The 20,212-nt window shown below is 33.6% G+C and overlaps 1 protein-coding gene across 11 annotated transcripts in view; it reads left to right on the top strand.

The window, feature by feature from the left end:
• NBEAL1 (neurobeachin like 1) overlaps positions 1-20,212 on the top strand; it is a 178,525-nt gene that overhangs the window by 42,340 nt on the left and 115,973 nt on the right. For all 11 annotated transcript variants that reach the window (XR_004812406.2, XM_025441944.3, XM_049106659.1 and 8 more), the window contains 4 exons: positions 3,583-3,665; positions 8,935-9,020; positions 12,217-12,523; positions 14,590-14,696. Coding sequence is in view for 10 of the 11 variants with exons in the window: in XM_025441944.3 (XP_025297729.3) it covers positions 3,583-3,665; positions 8,935-9,020; positions 12,217-12,523; positions 14,590-14,696 (583 nt within the window). In the remaining variant the exon portion in view is untranslated. The remainder of the gene's footprint in view (positions 1-3,582; positions 3,666-8,934; positions 9,021-12,216; positions 12,524-14,589; positions 14,697-20,212) is intronic.

Below are 20,212 nucleotides of genomic sequence, written 5' to 3' on the forward strand. Positions count from 1 at the left end.
AAAATAGATGTAGGAAAAGAATTCCTCCCTGAAAAGGACTTAATCATTCAAGCATTTATTTAAAAATATATTTATTGAGTTTCTACTTTGTGCCTAGTGTAGGTACAGTAGGACTCATTACCTGCCCAAAGAGAAAAACAATTTAATTAGACTAAGTTATGCCCTGGGGCTCCTTCTGGCCAAATCTGGGACAATGTATATATGAAAATAATTAATTGCCGTAAAGAATTATGAATGGAGCACCTGCCTGGCTCAGTTAGTAGAGCATGTGACTCTTGTTCTCAGAGTCATGGATTTGTGCTCCACATTGGGCGTAGAGTTTACTTAAAAAAAAAAAAAAAAGAATTATAAATCATTGGGGGAAAGGGAATTAATGAGTCCATACCAGTGATAGATGATAGGTAGGTTGATGGATGGATTGATAGATAAGATGAATGGTTGGATGGATGGATGGATGGATGGATAGATACATAAAGGGAGAAGAGGACCCTTGCTTATAGTATAGAAGGCCAAGTGCCAATTAGTAAATACTAATTGGAAAAAAAATCAGCATTTTACACAAATTATAGGAAAGATATGGATCAGGTTGCTAAATCTAGGGGAAGTTTTGATAAGCAGCATGATTTTTGCATGGTTTTAAAATGTTTACCCACAGATTACTTACTCGTTGCAAAGGAAAAATTAGTAATTATTTTGTATAGTACTGGATAGTACATTGACTGGATGATCAAAATTGCCATCAGTGAGAAGCAGATGGACACCTGTGCCTCTGTGATACTCTTGGTTTTATAGTATTCCAACCATGAATGTATAAGCTGAATCTAATTGTATGGAAACATCAGGCAAACCCAAAATGAAGAACATTATAATGAATTAAAGGAGGGAATATGGGACAACATTCTTTAAAAATGTCATAAAGGTTGTGTAAATATTTCAGATTGAGGAAGGGAAAAGATACATGACAGCTAAATGTAATATCTGGACAGGAAGTTGTACTGAGGGGCAAGAAAATGCTATAAAGGATACTGATAGATCAGTTGATGAAACTGGATTATGAAATGATAGATAAATGTATTAATGTTAAATGTATTGAAATTTATAATTATACTATGTTGTGTAAAACAGTATCTGTATCCTTAGCAAATCTTAACTAAAGTACTTAGGAGTTAAAATGCCAGAATATACATAATTTCCTTTTAAATGTTCTGAAAAATAGGGCAGCCAGGGTGGCTTGGTGGTTTAGCACCGCCTTCAGCCCAGGGCGTGATCCTGGGGACCTGGGATTGAGTCCCACATCGGGCTCCCTGCATGGAGCCTGCTCTTCCCTCTGCCTGTGTATCTGCTTCTCTCTGTGTCTCTCATGAATAAATAAATAAAATCTTTAAAAATAAATAAGTGTTCTGAAAAATATATAATTTTCCTTTTAAATGTTCTGAAAAAATACATTTCGTATGTAGGTGTGCATACATATATGCATAATATGTGTATAAAAATATGTGTGCACTGTATAATAGAGAATAAACAAATGATAAAGGATTTGGGATAAAATTTTAACAATCAACCTGGGTAAGATACATTTGAAGTACTTTATACTATTTTTATTCTTGTAACTTTTGCAAGAGGTTGAATTTATTTCTATATTAAAAGTTAAAGAAAAATAGGCACATCCGAGGCATGATGGCAGCATAAAACAGAAGCACAAAATAATTGACCAAGGACATGAACTTAGAAAACTGAAATGCAAAATGTTTTGCAGCCCTCATAAGTTGGTATGTATTAGCATCTGCTAGGTACCAGATGCTTGACCCAAATATCAGATAATAGTGCAACGAGGAAGTATGCTGTGTTCTAAAACTAGTATAAGACTAAGTTCAGTTTTAGCTGTTCTGGCTTTTCCAATTGAAAATGTGTAGTACAAACTACTCATGCCTTAATGTTTGTGATACATATAATAGTTTCCACCCCTTTTATTAATGTTAGTATATTAAATGTTACTACAACACTAATGGGAATTATTTATGTTCATATGTTACATCTAATACAGGGCCTTTAGAATTAGTCCTTAATCACAGATTGCAGGAGTACATTTTCATTATGTTACTATAGTGAGAATGTTTGCTGTTTGTAGCACAGGATATTTGGATAGGATAGATCTAATCAGTTCATAGCATAACTTTAAAAAATGTGCAAAATGTAAACAATGTGAATAATTTCATAGAAAAACTTAACTGAAAGCTAAATCATCCTTTTAAAATTAATTTTTCTACCACATTACTGAAATTTTTTAACATCATGACTAAATTTTCAGTTTGAAACTCCAGCAATATTTGTATTCTCTTAAAGGCATAAAAAAAATCTCTATACTGGTCTTAATTAAATAGAAAGATCCAGTAATGTTCTAGGATATTATGTTTGAATTTAAAATAAATAAAATATCTGATCAATCATCTGCCTTCTCCACAACGAAAATAGTCACAGATTTGAAAAGCAGAGCAGTAGCAAATAGTGTCTAATACGATTTCTAGTGAATCTGGATATTAGATCTGGATCTTAGAACTCTTAAGTCTGTCACTACTGAATCCAGCTGTGTCTATCTTACTTGGCTTATTCTGTGACCAATTGACTTTTCTTTCTAGCTTTGACTATAAGGAAAATAATTTTAGATCTCAGTTATGGTTGTTAAGTCATATTAATCCATTGCTTTATCAGTATATCATATATAGATGTATACAATTTCTGTGTGGCTGTTTGTCAAATATTTTTCATTTTTGTTAGCTTTATCTTACAATGTTAAGAGTTTTTTCAGGATATGAAAAAAATGAGTTTTTTGGTTTTTGTTTAATTTTCAGCAACCAGTCGGATGTATCACTGTAACAATAGTCTCTATTACCCAATCCCCACACTGCCGTACCCATCTAAGAGACTCATTTTATGTTGAATTGAAATGATCTTGGTAAAAGGACGTGCTATTTGTGTTGGCTTTACCAAAGTCTGTAGAAATATTTCAGCCATCAAAACTAGTGGGAATTGTCATTAAAAATAAAAATAATCCTAGCCTATACTAGATCTACATTAAGTTAAAATGGAAGAAGGCAGTGGAATGGATTGTATCCAGATAAAATTTCAGAAAGTGGCAAAGAATGGCCTGATTTCTGATGAGTTTTATTTGCATTGTGGTAATAAGCTATAGCTTTAGATGTCAAATTAGCAGTACTGCTGAACAAATAACTACATATTGGAAATTTTAAATGCCTAGTTCCTTTTATTTGGAGACTTAACCTGGCTGCTTTGTTGCACTGTTGTTAAGCATTTAAAAATTTTTTGCTTATGTCAGAAGAAATCCTTTCATTGGTGAGCATTTAAATTATAGGTGAGACTTCCTTTTCAAGATTATGCCAATCCTAGAGATTATTGTAATATTATTATTATTGTAATATGTATTGTTCAGTATACAAATAAAAAGTAATATGTTAAATTTATTTTATAATTGTTTCTGTAATTATTGCCATCTTGCCCATGTTATAATATGGTATTTTTTTTATAATATGGTATTAATTTTTTTTAACTTCTTTTTAATGATAGACGAATCCTTAGTACTGTGGAAAAGAGCAGACAGAAATATAAACCAGCTTCTCTCACAGTGGAGTTCGTCCCTTTCTTTTATCGTAAGTATTAATCCTACTTTCTCTTTGATTTTGATGTTATTCTGATTACTTTTTATTTTTTTATTTTTTTGATTACTTTTTATTTTTATATTCATTTTCTGATTCTACTTTATTCAGCTTTGTGTATGTTTGAGATAAAGATTGTAAGAACCTATCACTGGAGTACTTGATTCATATTTTGCTATGATTATTCTTCCTCTAATTTACTGTTCTGAAAATGGTTTTGTTTTGTTTGAGAACAGCCTAATATGTCTGTAGTATAGACCTTCAGAGTTTTTGGTGAAATAAACTTAAGGGGGATATGGGGGCCCAGCTGGTTCATGGCTACTGCCTGGGAGCCTGAGGCCAGGGCCTCTTGCCCAGGGGCTACCCTGCTGGGCTGTGAGCTGGTGGTGGGCTCTGGAATGAGGCTTCCCTTTTGCCAGTTGGGGCTCTGTAGAGCTGAGTGCAGCCTGGGCCCAGGCCATGTTTGGGATAGGGGGCTAATAGGCCCACTTACCTTGCAGGTGAATGGTGTAGGGGTGATGGTGATAGACCCCTTAGAGGAAGAGAGCTTTGCATTTTTGGTCTTTTCGCTTCTGATACAGAATTTGATGGTGTGGTTGGATTTTATTATCATGAATGAAGAGTTCCGGTTATTAAAAATTTTATGGACAAGTACTCCCAGGAGAGTTTATAGACATGGGAGATAATAAACACACCTACATGCCTTTTTGTAACAAATATATTTCTTTGGTAGAAAAAAAGTATATTGGAGAACATTGGCTAGAGCAGATTTCTAGATTTTTTTTTTTTAATTATTTTTTATTAATGAGAGACACACACACAGAGAGAGAGAGAGAGAGAGAGAGAGGCAGGGACACAGGCAGAGGGAGAAGCAGGCTCCATGCAGGGAGCCCGACCCAGGACTTGATCCCAGGTCCCCAAGATCAGGCCCTGGGCTGAAGGTGGCGCCAAACCGCTGAGCCCCCCTGGACTGCCCAGATTCCTGGATTTAACATGGCAACTTGCACAGCAACTTTGCAACACTGTAAAGATGAAGTAGCTGGTGACATACTCAACACGCTGTTTATGTTTACAGAATTTCTGGCTTTTAAAGAAATATTTCTTGGCAGTAGAGCAGAAAAAGAAGGCTGGAAACTGGTTTAGTGGTGACTTTGTTGTGCAAATCATTTTTAGCAGCTTCCCAGACCTATCTGAGGCCCTGTGGTCCACCTCTGGACAGTGAAGTCTTTCTGCATATGCCAGCCCACTAGACTGGGGGAGGCTAAGGCTAATGTGACAGGAAAATACATCCTGGGAAGAACCACTTGGTTTTGCAGCTGTTCATTAATGTTAATTATTATTGGGTCAAAGAGAAAATTACCTGACCCTCTTGGGACCTGTTTCTCTTGAAACACCTTCTTGTATTTAATAACTCCCCCCTTGTAGTAGATCCCTTTCTCAGGGGCTTTTGAGTCAGGCTCTTTTAGAGCAATCCCAAGGCCAACATTCCACCTGGGGGTCTCTTCCCCAGCATACCTGTCGGTGTGTCAGTGTTTGAAAAACTAACTACTATCACCAATCTTCTTTACCCCAGCAGCGTGTGCATGTCCCAACAGTCATTTTGTACACTCAGGTTTTTATATGCATCAAAGTTTCAATCCTGCACCTCAGTGGTATTTTTGACTGGGAGTATTTATCCAGGATATTAAGTCAGCTGATCATCTTGAAATTTTTAAAACTTCTACTATAGCAGTCTTGGTTGTAGGAATCAACTGAGAGTTGACTGAGTGTCCTTTACCCAAAAGCTACATGTGAACATCAGTTTCTAGTCTTGTATTTACAGTCCTTGTATCACTATCTTGTGCTGATCTTGACGTAGTCCCACTGTTTCTTGAATTCCTTTTAAACATTTTTGAAAAAATATTTTTATAGGGTAATTCTCAGGCTGACCTCTAGTGAGTGTAATTTTCAAACTTCATGATTACCCACTTAAAGTTCAAAGTAATATATGCTGTGTGCTTTTTAGTTGTTAGTACTATTGAAGCAAAAATGCTTTGTGCTTTAGTGTTTCTGTTTTAGTGGACACCAATGAATGTATACTTACCCTGGGGGTAAGTTAAAAGGTATCGTTTTCTTATAGCATATTAAGTGTTGTGTAGGTTTGCCAAAGCCCTTTCTGTATAAATCATTAGGTTTTCTGTTGAGGTAAGGAGTTCCTTTTTCCTGTCAAAAATTTACCAAGATGGTTTCCATGGGTGTAACTAGCTCAGCAGAGTAGGCTATAAAAACAGTTACTGGTTGTCTGTTTGCTTTGATTCAGTACAATGTTTGATAGAACATTACTAGAAAACATGATGTCACATCTCTAGAAAGAAGAAAAAACATACTAGTTGAATTCCCAATGTGTTTTCTTTCTTTCTCTAGCCATATGTGTGTGTGTGTGTGTATATATATGTATATATATATGTATATGTATGTATATATACACACACATATAAAATAAAAATTTTAAATAAAAATTTATATTTGTATTTATTATGTTTATTATAATTATTAATAATTTTTAAACCTTTTTAAAGTAAAAAATCTGTACCAACTTTTCACTTGGCTGTTCTGGTTTAAAGGATAAGGTATAAGTTATGTGTTTTTTGCTGATGTGACACCTATTAAATATTTTTTTGTTGTGACTTAAACTTAAGAGATTTGGCTACTATATATGTGATCTATGTGAATTTTAGTTTTTCTTAAAAAAATGATTTAAGAAGGTTAATATAGAAAATATTGCAGAATATATAAAAGGAGTATCTTGTGTTTCCTACTCACATATGTCAGATCTTAACATTTTGTCGTGTTTGGCTTAGTTCTCTTTTCTTTTTTTTTCCTAAGAATTAAAACAAGACAGAAATAGTCTTTTGTTGAGTGCTTGGTGAAGATGATTGCAGTGCCCACTCTGACCAGCAGTAGTGATATTGGCTTCAGCTAGATAATCAAACCAGTTGATTTCTGGATTCTCTTTTTTGTTTTACATATCTGCCCTTATGATATTATCACACTGTATTGATTATTATGAATTTATGCCAAGTCTTGAAATCATTAAGTCCTCCAACTTTATTCTTCTTCAAAAATTTTTTGGCTCTTCTGGATCCTTTACATTTATTTTTTTAAGATTGTATTTATTTATTCATGAGAGACAGAGAGAGAGAGAGAGAGGCAGAGACACAGGCAGAGGGAGAAGCAGGCTCCATGCAGGGAGCCCAACACGGGACCCGATCATGGGACTCCAGAATCACACCCTGGGTCAAAGGCAGGCGCCAAACTGCTGAGCCACCCAGGGATCCCAAATCCTTTACATTTTTATATACATTTTAGAAGCCATTTTTAAATATTTTTACCAAAATGGTTGCTGGAATATTTATTTGGGATTGTGTTGAATCTAGGAACCATTGTAGAATTCACATCTGAAGAATACTGAAGACTTCCAATGCTTGAATCAGATAATCTCATTATTTGTTACTTCTTCTATCAATATTTTGTAGTTCTCAGAATATAGATTGTGCACATATTTTGATAGTTTATCCCAAAGAAGTTATCACCAGTACTTATAACTATAAAGTGTTTAAACTGGTAGATTTTTAAATTTTATTTTCATTTTTTGTCTTTGATAATGACATGTCCCTTTTAACCCACAGTAATATTCCTTGCCTTATCTTGGTAATATTTTTGCTTGCTTTGTCAGATACTAATATAGCCACTCCAGCATTCTTATTAGAGTTTACATGGCATATCTTTTTGTATCCTTTCTATGTTTGTGTCTCCTGTGGCTGAGTAGGACCCTGTCATCTTGCAGCTCTGTGTAAAATCTGACAGTTATTCAGTTTAAAGCCTCTTGGTAGGTTTTTGCCTGTCTTGTGGGATTTCACAATACAGTGTAAGGATTGCTACTTTGACTCAAAGTGACCCCTATGAACATTTCTGGAGTGCTTTCTCTGTGTGACTTGTTCCATTTGTTCCAGTACTGCTTTGCAAATTCCAGTTGCCTAGGCCTCCCCAAATGTTTATCTGTCTCCCAACTCAATAAATAGCCATATTCTTTTAGGGTTCCCCTTTTCTTTGGGGTTCTTCAGAACACGTCTGCAATAGGAAGCGGAGATGCTCCTTGAACTTATACTTGTTTCTGTTGAGAGAAGGAAAGGTTCTAGAGTATATAAATTTCTACCTATTTTGTTTAATTTTCTAGTTATGTCTAGCAGGAGGCCATGTAACTACAGTTACTCCAACATAGCTGGAATCATTTAATTTTTTAAGTGTAAATTTCTGATTTCTGTCAATACATTTACTTTAAAGCTGTTTGGTTTTGGTAATGTTTATTATCTATAAAACTGGAAATAATTCTGTTATAATTTGTCTCTGTATGTAATGGCACATGCAAAAAGATATTCATTACTGGGTTATTAGAATATCAAGATAAAGAGGAAAATTCATAAGTTTATCAGAGAACTGGTTAAGTGAATTAAAGTGCATCATTATAGTCATCATAAAATAGAATAAGGAAGATGTATGTGTTAAGATGTAATAATACCCAGTATGTATTATGTTAAAAACAAAAAAAATGATGCAGTAGATATTTATAGCTTTTTTAAATTATTATTTTAAGGTGTGGGGAGCATGGTAGATTGAAGAATAGATTTGAGGGAAACTTCTTTGTCAATTATTTTATGCTATTTTAATTACTCTTTGTTACATGCATGTATTAACCTTTTGAAAACAATAAAATATAATATTAAAAGAAAGGTTACTGTTGGTACCATAACTTTGGAATGTTTGCCCAGGAGTAAACCAGGAAATCTTTTTTTCCAACTCTTCCAATTTTATAATTGAATAATTACAGTCAATTATACTAATAAAAGGCAGTAGTAGTAGTAGTAGCAGCAGCAGCAGCAGCAGCAAAAACAACTTACTTTATGTCAGATTTCGGTTAGCTTCTAGATTGTCACTTAGCTCTGTAAGTTTAGGCAGAAGTATCATTTGTTCATTTATAAATAAGGGCAAAATATCCTCATATGGGTATTATGAGAATTAAATAAGATAACATAAATTATCTAAAATAATACCTGATAGACGGTTTCTCTTTTCCTTTATTATGAAAAAATGCATATCAACTTTGCCTTTTAACAAATTTTAGTCTTTTAATAGTTGTTAATGTTTCAGAGTCAGACATTCCTTAGAGATAAACAATACTGTCAAAGAGAAATCTTACTTGTTTATTTGTGTATTATATTCACAGAGTGTTTTCAGGAAAGTGAACATCTCAAGGAAAGTCTTAAGTGTTGCTTATTGCATCTCTTTGGAGCCATTGTAGCTGGTGGGCAGGTGAGGAAAGTGTTGAAAGTTAATATTTAAAACAATAGTTAATAGTGCAAAGATTTTTCCATGGATTTTTTAATGTATTCTTTGTTCTTTTATAATCTTATGAACCACACATATTTTTCTGAGTTTATGGCTTGTTTAAAATTATTCTTTTATTTGTTAAAACTTCTTTAAAAACCTAAGTAACAATATTAGCTAGTAAAACTTACTTATTTTTAAAGGTGAGCATCTTAAAAGCTGTCTGTGGTAAACTTTTGAGTATAACTACTAGTTGAAAACAGTATTATAGTTCAGAAAGAACATCCTATATGTTTTCTTTAAGCACACTGATCTTTAAGTTTAGATCAGAAGTTTCAAACACTTTGTATCATATTATATGGTTGGTAGTCTGTAAAGCCCCTTGTAGAATATTTCAAATGCATAAAATAAAATACATAAGATTGCAAAGAAAACTAGTTATGCTGAAATGCAGTTTCAGCATGTAACATAGTAGTATGTGCTTATACTAAATAGATGTAAAAGCAAGTCTAGTAATAAATACAATTTCAAGAAAAAAAAAAGACAAACATGTTTCAAGACGTTGCAACAACTGTAAAAAATGAAAATATGTAGGATTTCTTTTGGTAACAAGTTACAGATATGGTTAATAATACTACTTGGGTTTCCTAGTGGGCTATCTTGCCTTTTCTTCTTCACTTTCGTAGAAGAGTCTGTTTTTTTGTAAGGGGGTTAGTGACCAGAATCTTATTTTTTAGTTTGTTTCTTTGTCACCTTACTTTATTAGCTGATTTCCTTCTTTTACATCAGTACCTACCCATTTCCATCAGTTTTCTACTACTAAAAATAAAAATAAGTACACATGAATAAAATTGGAAATGACTAGTGGAAAAGCTGGCTAGATCCATTACCATTTTGGACACTGAGAGACTTATTCTTGTTAGTGCCCAGGGGTAATCAAGCCCTGAAAGACCTCCAATAATTAAAGATCACTAGAAGTCAAGTAGCTCCTAGAGGGCCAATTTATTATTTTATGTACTGAAAGTACTCAAAATCCTTACAATCAGGGTATAGCTGTAGTTAGAGCTATTTTGAGGTCAGAAGGTTATTTATTGAATATAGAGTAAGTACAAGGATATTTAGATGAATTGAATATCTACAGGTGTAAGAATGGCCTGTCATAAACAACAGAAAAATTGAAGTCTTATGACTGGTCTTCCTTCTCCAAGCATCATGCTTGGGCTTCCTATTAGCATATTTGTTCTGTTTTGTATTATGTTAAAAGGATAGGCTTTGGAGCCAGACTGACATAGGTTTGAATCCCATGTCCATCTCTAACTAATTGTGTGACCTAAGATAAACTATTTACATGTGTTTTAGTTTCTTTATTTATAATACGGAAACAGTAACACTTTTAAGATAGTCAAAAGGACCAAATGACACATAATATATGTGAAGTTCTTATAAGAACTAAGTAAATCGCAGGTCTAGACAGATTTGTGATTCCCATAATTAGCAGGAAGTACTAAAATTATAACAGCTTAAGTTAGAAGTTAACTCTTTCTCATTAAAAAAAATGGCAGCAAGCAGGCCAGAGTTAATCTGGTGCCTCTAGGATCTTCAGGGATCCAGGTTCCTTCTGAATGTCAGTTTGTTATTTTCTTTTGATACATACAAGATTAGCTTCTAGAATTCTGGCCATTTGCATTTGCACTTTGGGCACAAAAATGGAAGGGGAGATGAGAGAGACAAATGTCACATGCCATGTATCTTTAAAAAGGTACTGAAAAGCTGACAATCTTTTTTTCTCTCTCTCTCTTTTTTTTTTTATCTCACTTGCCAAATTCCATGAAATAACTGCAAATTTAAAAATAAAAAAATTGATAAAACTTGCTTCCTCAGCCTCCTTGGCAGTAAGGGAGATTAGGAAATGTAATCCTTATTCCTGGTAGCCACATGTCCAGCAGAACATCAGGGTTCCTTTTAATAAGGAGTTGGAGGAAAATGGATGTTGGGTGTTCTATAAGCAGTTTCTTCCATTGTAGCACTTATTATCAATATTATTTATTATATTGCTAATAACAAGCTCTAATGGTCTAAGTGCTGTTACTTTCAGATGATTTTACATAACTATGTTTGGATTCATTATATATCAATTTAACAGTCTTAAGCATATGTTATTTCCAAGTTTAATGGATCACCTTGAATAGCTACCATACTTAGAATTCAGAAATAATGTTTGTAGAATCAGTCTCAAGCTGGTCCTCTTATATATCTGTATCATTTAGGATGGATTTGCTATAACCAACAGAAAACCCTAGAGAAGTGTAACCAAATTGAGGATTTTTTTTCCTTTTTTTAAAATTTAAATTCAATTTGCCAACATATAGTTATAACACCCAGTACTCATCCCATCAAGTGTCCTCCTAGAGCCCATCACCCAGTCACTGCATTGCCCTATCCACCTCCCCTTCCACAGAGGGTTTTTTTTTTTTTTAAGATTTTTATTTATTCATTAGAGCACACAGAGAGAGAGAGAGGCAGAGACACAGGCAGAGGGAGAAGCAGGCTCCACATAAGGAGCGCGACATGGGACTTGATCTCCGGACTCCAGGATCACACCCTGGGCCGAAGGCAAGCACTAAACTGCTGAGCCACCCAGGTGTCCCTTCACAGAGGATTTTGTTTTGTTTTTATGCTTGCATAAGAAATCCATATGTAGGCACTTCTGGGCTGGTACAGCAGCTCCATGGTATAATCAAGGACTAAGTCCTTCTCGTTCTGCTCTCTTTAGCCTACTACTTTAATTCTCAGTTTTGTTTCTTCATGATTTAAAGGTGGCTCCTGCATTCCAGACAGGAAAAAGGTGAAAAGGGCAAGAGCAAAGGGTCCTTCTGTTCTTATTTGCAAAGTTATATTTTCTTCATACTCTACCAGCATATATTCTTGACCAAGGGAGGGTTATAAATAAATTTTCTATGTGGGCAGATTGCTATCTGAATAAAAAACAGAAATTTTGTAATCTAGAAGGAAATGAAGACTTAATATTCATAAAACACTAGCAGTATCTATCAAAGTATGTGCTTAAAATTTTTTAATATGTTGATTTATTAAGTCTTCAGATTTATTAAGCTTTATTTTTGCAAACATACAGAACTTCAGTTAGATTGGGGTTTCATTTTTATTATCTCTCATGTTTCAGAGGAATGCTTTGCAAGCAATATCTCCAGCCACCATGGAAGTTCTTATGAGAGTTCTGGCAGATTGTGATTCCTGGGAGGATGGAAATCCTGAAGAAGTGGGTAGGAAGGTAGAACTTACTCTAAAGTGCCTTACAGAAGTGGTTCATATCCTTCTCACTAGCAGCTCTGACCAGCGTCAAGTGGAAACCAGCACTATTTTGGAGAACTATTTTAAGTTGCTAAATTCAGATCCTTCAGCTTTACCTAATCAAAGGAGGTCCAGACAGTGGGAAAGCCGGTTCATAACTCTACAGATCAAAATGTTGAGTAAGTATTACATAAAGTTTATTATATACCAATTTCTCCGAGTCTGTATTTTTTTAGACTTATTTGAAATTCAAGACTATCGTATAGGAAGTGTTGATTGTTTAATTCACCTATTGTGTTACTTTAGATTTTGATTTCAAAATAATATGGAATTGATTGATTTGTTTACAGCACCTTTGCTTTGAGCCTCTTTTGTTTTTTGAAAGTGTAATCCACTAAAAGCATCAATGTTAAAAAGAAAGTCAGCAGGGGCGCCTGGATGGTTCAGTGGTTGAGCATCTGGCTTTGGCTCAGATCATGATGCTGGGGTCTGGGGATCCAGTCCCACATCAGGTTTCCTCTGGGAAGCCTGCTTCTCCCTCTGCCTATGTCTCTGCCTCTCTATCTGGGTGTCTCAATAATAAATAAATAAAATCTTAAAAAAAAAAGCTGTTTTTAAATTCTAGGAAAAGTAATTTTTAGCAGGTGCTATTTGCATTGTCTAATAACCTATGGTAAAGAATCACATATGATCAATTTTATATGTGCTTTTATAAATCTATGTAGATGTCACTTTAACATCTGTCCTTTTTCTAGAGGGCCTCTGTTTTATTTTGTTTCCTCAGAGCCTCTGTGTATGTGTGTCTTGTTTCTTTTGCCCTGTCTTTGTGTTTGTTGGTGTCATTCTTTGCTTATATATCTTTGTTTTTTTTCTGTAATCTCTTTCATCAGTATATGTGATTTCTTATTGTATTCCCATTAGATTGATAGATACAAGTATTTTTAATTGAGAGTTTCTTTTTTAAAGAAATAAAATATTTTCAGGGCACGTGGGTGGCTCAGTTGGTTAAATGTCTACTCAGTTCTGGTCATGATCCTGGGGTCCTGGGATCGAACCTTGCATTGGATTCTCTGCTTAGTGAGAAGTCTTCTTCTGTGCCACATTCCCACTCATACTCTCTTGCTCTATCTCAAATCAATAAAATCTTTAAAAAAATTAAAAAATATTTTCATTACAGCTGTACTAGGAAATTTGGATAAATAAAGAGTTTCTTGTATTCTAGCACCCAGACATAACCAACATTAATGGTTTATTGTGCAGCTCTTAGAGACTTAAAAACATGCTTGTGTGAGAGTGTGTGTGGTGTCTAATTTAAAAATATTAGACACCAAAATCCTGGTGAGACTTGATCCCTTACAATGCATAACAAAAGACTTTCTTTCTGTAGGAAAATAAGATTCATTTTATTTAGTTTCTGTTCTTCTATAAGACATGTTGTGTTTTGTAATTGTTACAAATTGTAAGTTTATAAAGTTTGAGTCTATATTGAGTAGACTTATTTGTTAAAAACTATTGTATTATGCCAATTATCCCTTGATTTCTGAATGAGGATATATGTTCAGTAGGAAATAAGAGCAAACCATCATTATAAATGGATTGGTTCCCTAAATTTCATTTTCTTAATGGCAATATGCTAATTTTATACTGTATAAGTGAGACTTGCCAAACATAAGCAGGTGTTGGTTATTAATAGCAAGTTGGGAACCACAGTTAGTTATACTTGAACACTATTATAAAGGAAGAACAACTATGTAAATCTCTGGGAAATATATATGACTTACATATAAAAACAAGTCTTTTTTTAAAAGATTTTGTTTTATTATTTATTTGACATAGAGAGCAAGAGAGCGAGCATAAGCAGGGGGAGCAGCAGAGGGAAAGGGAGAAGCAGGCTCCCCAGTGAGCAGGTAGTCTGATGTGGGCTCAATCATGATCTGAGCCAAAGGCAGATGCCTAACTGACTGAGCCATCCAGACATCCCCAAAACTTAAATATTTTTAATAATAAGTTATATTATTAATAAAATATTTTTATGAATATTTTGATAAATTATAGAAATAAGTTTTCTTAACAAGTAATAAGTACAGTTTTGTTTTCTACTCTCCATCCCTATTTCTTTCTAATTCATTTTACATCTGTTTGTCAGCTGAAAAGCCAAAACTAAAAATATGGCCAAAGTAAATGTTTCTCTGATTCCAAATTTTCCACTTTATATAAATGGATGATTTTGTTTTTATTTTCTTAGATACCATCACAGCCATGTTAGACTGCACCGATAGGCCTGTTCTTCAGGCCATTTTCCTTAACAGTAATTGCTTTGAACATCTCATAAGACTGCTACAGAATTGCAAGGTATTTTTCTATTATTATTCTCTTTGACTTTAAAAAGCTATTGTTTTGTTTATGCTTTGATTCAAATTTAAACTGTACTAATTTTCTTTTTTGTTGTGGTAAAACACACATAAGATTTACCATCTTAACCATTTTTAAGGGTATATAAGTCAGTGATATTAAATACATTCACATTGTTTTGCAACTTCACCACCATCCATTCTCCATATGTCTTTATGTCTTATAGAACTGAAACTCTATACCCATTAAACAATTCCACATTATCCCCTCTCCCTAACCTCTTGGGCAACCACCATTCTACTTTCTGTCTCTATGATTTTTGATTACTCTAAGTACCTCATGTAAGTAGAATCATACAGTGTTTGTCTTTTTGTGACTGGCTTATTCCACTTAGCATAATGTCCTCAAGATTCATCCATGTTGTTGCATATTGCAGAATTTTCTTTCTTTTTTTTAGGCTGGATAATATTCCATTGTGTATACATACCACATTTTGTTGATCCATTCATGTGTTGATGGACTCTTGTATTGATCCCTCCTTTTGGCTATCATGGGTAATGCTGCTATGAACATGAATATACCCATATCTCTTCGAGTTCCTGCTTTCAGTTCTTTTGGTTATATTCTAGAAATGAGATTGCTGAATCATATTGTAATTAAATTCTAAAAATTTTGAGGAACCAACTTACTGTTTTCCACAGTGGCTGTACCATTTTATATTCCCACCCATAATGCACAAGACTTCCAATGTCTTCACATTATCCATGATAGTTATTTTCTTCTTTTTGATAATTGCTATTCTAATGGGTGTGAAATAGTATCTCATTATGATTTTGATTTGCCCTTAATGATTAGTAATACTAATGTACATCTTTTCATTTGCTTATTGGCTATCTGTATGTGTTTTTTTGAGAAATGTCTATGCAGGTTCTTGTGCATTTTTTTTCTTGTGCATTTTTTAAGTGGGTTGTTTTTTGTTGAGTTTTAAAGTTTTGTGCGTTGTTAAAATTTGGTGTGAGCATTTAACGCATATAATTGTGTGCTTTTGTTTTCATGTAAGATAATGTAGTTTGCATTTTCCTGTGTTATGACTTTAATATCTATATAATATTAAGTGGATGTACCATAATTTACTTAACTTTTCCCTATGGCAGATACTCCATTTATTTCCAACATTTTTGCTATTACATAACTCCCTCAAGTTCATAGACTAGAATTCTATTTCTGATAGAATTTCTGGGTCAGATGGCATAATATGCTTTTTCAAAATTAGGGGACGTTATATAAAAACAATTTGTAAGTAATTGGGGAATGGAGAAAAGTAGAAAAATAGAAATACCATTAGTGTTCTTGATACATAATGCCAATTTGATAATATTTTTCTTTCTTACTAGTTTATAGTTGTAACAGATTTGTGAGTACATAATAACTAATATCTGATTATTTTTTCACAAATTTCAAGATGGTATCAGAAATATTTTAGAGAGGTTCTTGAAAAGCCTTTGAAGGGCAGCCCCGGTGGCGCAGTGGTTTAGCACCGCCTGCAGCCCGGGGTGTGATCCTGGAGACTGGGGATCGAGTCTCACATCGGGCTCCCTGCATGGAGCCTGCTTCTCCCTCTGCCTATGTCTCTGCCTCTCTCTGTCTGTCTCTCTCTCTCTCTCTCTGAATAAATAAATAAATCTTTAAAAAAAAAAAAAGAAAAGCCTTTGAAAATGTTAACTACTTCAAAGAGCTTTTACTTTTTCTATTTGAGATATTCCTTTCATGGACTCCTTGCTGAAAAATACTAGGGTTTCATTCTGATATTGTAAGACTATCTCAAAATGAATTTCTTGAATTTTTCAAGAAAATTCTCTCTTTAGGAGAGATATCCCTGAAAGCATTTATGTTACTATGTTGCTTCTTAAAGTGAAATAGTAAGGAAATAGCATAAAAAAAATAAGGAATATATTGATGAAGTAAATAGTGATGAATATTTACAGTCAGTGAGTGTACCAAACTTCACTAGAGAGTGAAGATGCCTCCCCCCCACCTTTTAAACATTATTCTTAGGAAGGAAATCATAGGGAAATGAAAGCAGCATAAGAGAACTGTTTATAAAGCCTTTTGTTAGTTAAAAAAAAAAAAGCAACGTGGCATTATCATTTACAAGGCAACTTCAGTAATAAAGACAAAATCTCATATGTAGAGAACCTGCCAGTCACACATTATAGAAGGGTAAATCATTAGGATAAAGTGTAGTTCCTACTAAAATTTATTAGTGTTTTTCTTCAATATATGAAACTCAGATATAAAAAATATATCATGGTCAGTAATATCTTTTGAAAATTACAAAGCTTTTTGCTGTAGCAGTCATGATGTTGAGCTACTGTTTGCTCTTTCTACTGTGGTGTAGGCTAAAGTTTCTTATGATTTAGATCTTGCTGACAATCCTAGCATTTTAAAATTTAATTATTTGATAGCACTTATCACATTTTGTTTTGAGACAGAAAATACCATTTCAGAGAAGAAAGTCAGGCTTTGGGACCTCTGCCTTCTCTCCTGGAGGTGGTTGTCTTCTAGGCAAGATGTTCTACTCAGAATCACTATTAACTCATCAGTAAACATTATAAAGTCTTAACAACATGGAGGAACCTTTGAAATAAACTGTCCAACTTGTTTATTATACAAACGAAGAAATATGTCCTAAGAGATTAAATGATTAGCTCAAGATTAATACTGTTCTCTGATAGAGGCAGGATTTCTTACCCAGGTATTCTGACCCTGAGTTCACTGGTCATATGTAGTTTTGTTGTCCTGATACTTAAGGTCAATAGAGTCCATAGAAAACGTTTTCTGTGCATTAAATATACTGATAAATCAATTTGATAGGGATGGGTTAATATGATTCTTAAATATATAAAAATGTTTAGAATCTTTTGAAAACTTAAGTTCTAAAATGTATTACAGGATGTTACAGATGACTATGATTGACTCCTGTTTAAATTATTTTGTTAGTAAGACAGAATCAAGACAGCAGTTGTTTAAATATTCAGACCCAGAGGAAACATTGTCAACTAAGCTTAAACAAATATTTTATGAATTTCATGGAGAACTTTAGGCTGACTGCCTGTAGTTTCAGTGCTTTCTTTTTGTATGAGATTAACCAGCCAGTTTATGCATTAATTTCCTAACATATCTGTGCAAAGACTTTCAGGTTATCAAAATGAGTTCCATCTACCATGAAGTACTTAAAATATAATTCAGTGGAATCATACATTTAACTTTTCTGATAACTGTGATGAACCTTAAACATTTGAGAGTTGTTTTGTTTCACCATATTACAGTTTGGAAGGGGGATATGCTTTGAATTAATGTAAAAATTATTTTTAAAAGCTGTCCAAGGACATTGGGATTAATGAGAAGAAATTAATGAGAAGAAAATAGCAAATTTCTAGTAGCAAAGAGAAGGGTTCAAAACTATTACATTTACCTTAGCACTCTGCTTGGAGTTTTAATCAGTTTCTAATTTAAATATAGATGTGTAGTATATTATAAATATGTAAGTTCTATTTGAGGACTTAACTCATAAGATTCTGGGAAGTTACTGATACTGTGGTCTTGTTCACATTCCTTAATTTGTTTTCTTCACTTTCTTACTTTTCTTCTCCACATTTACCCTCTGAAAATTAACTGCAGCAAAAATTTCTCAACAAGGCAGTCTTAGTAGGAATGAGAATTTATGAAAGGAGCAACTAAGGGATACTTTGTGGAAAAGAATGTTGGGAGTGGATATACAGAACAGCATGGTTGAAAGGTTGATTTTGGGAGTTGTACCTGCCTGGATTCATGCACATTGCCTTATTTGAATAAGTTTCTTCTCATTTAAAACATGAAAGTAGATTTTTTTTTTAAATTCTAGAGCAATAATCAACATAGATTTTGGAGGAAAGAAGGAAGTATGAAAATAAATTTTCATAATTTTTTATAAAACATGTTTGTATATATAAATATCAAAAAATTTTAAAACTGTGGCAAAATACTCATAACAATATTTGCATATATATATATTTTAAAAATTTTTATTTATTTATGATAGTCACACACAGAGAGAGAGAGAGAGAGAGAGAGGCAGAGACACAGGCAGAGGGAGAAGCAGGCTCCATGCACTGGGAGCCCGACGTGGGATTCGATTCCGGGTCTCCAGGATCGCGCCCTGGGCCAAAGGCAGGCGCCAAACCGCTGCGCCACCCAGGGAACCCTTGCGTATATATTTTTAATGAGGATATATTTTTACAAAACTGGAATACCAGTGAATATTTTTGTATTCTACTTTTAAATGTATTATATTGTGACTCCCATATACCATCATACATTTTTCAAAACATTGTTTTTAATGACTGCAAATATTTCAACCCAGAAGTTCACAGAAGTATGGGGTCCCCAAGATCATTTTAGGGAATCTGCAAAATCTAATCTTAACACATCAGTTTGAGACTAGATTTTTCATAAACTTGAATCAGAACAACATTGTAAGTCTGAATGCAAAGTAGATATTAGAGTTCATCTGTCTTCTATCAAGTCAGATGTTTAAAGAGATTGCAAAAATGTAAAAGCACTGCCATTCTCACTAACATGTATTTGAAAACTCTAGGTTTTCATAAAAATGTGTTTTTATACCATCATATAATAGGTTTATTATTTTTGAGTGAATAAACATTTTTTAAATGTCTTGATTTCAATTTCTCATATGGTAAATATTGGGAAATGTAAACCCTATAAACAAAAGTTCTTTGGGATTCTTAGTAAATTTTAAGACTGCTAAGTGGTCGTGAGGCCAGAAAGTTTAAGGACTTCCCTCCCCTTAAGCCTCTGGATGAACCATAATTTATTTCACTATCCTACTGTTTAAGGATATTTGGGTGGTTTCTTTATGCTATTGTAAATAAAGTCAAAGTGAGCATCTCAGTTCTAAAATCTTGGTGTGAGTTTCTGATCATTTTTTTTAGAGTAGATGTCTATAAATACAATACTAACAAAGTAATTTTAAGATTCTTGATATGGATTGCTTTCTGGAAAGATTTAGTCATTTTTTTCTTTCTTAATGTTTTTAGCATTCCTGTGTCCCTGCTCCAGATAATATGGAATATTAGTATTTAAAAAATTTTGCTGTTAATAATAGCTTTCATTTTTTAAACCCTTGTTATGTGCCACTGTTAATAACCTATTTTAGATTATCTCATTTAATCTGCATCCCTGTTTCATGAGTTATTCTTTTCCCTTTTGAGAAAATAAGCTCAGAGAAGTAGTTTTTCTTAAAACCAGACAGCTAATAATTATCAAAATCAGTATTCAAATCCAGGTTTCTGATTCCAAAGCCTGTTTTGTGTGCACTTATCTATATTTAGGTTAAGCTTTGTTTATGCTGTGTATATCATGTTATACCTTATCTTTATTTTATATTGCTTTATTTCAGTATATTACTAGACTTTTATTTTGTATTTCCTGAAATGAGAGAACTTCCTAAGAGAACT

Source organism: Canis lupus, chromosome 37 (assembly GCF_003254725.2).
Source record: "Canis lupus dingo isolate Sandy chromosome 37, ASM325472v2, whole genome shotgun sequence".
NCBI lineage: Eukaryota > Metazoa > Chordata > Mammalia > Carnivora > Canidae > Canis > Canis lupus.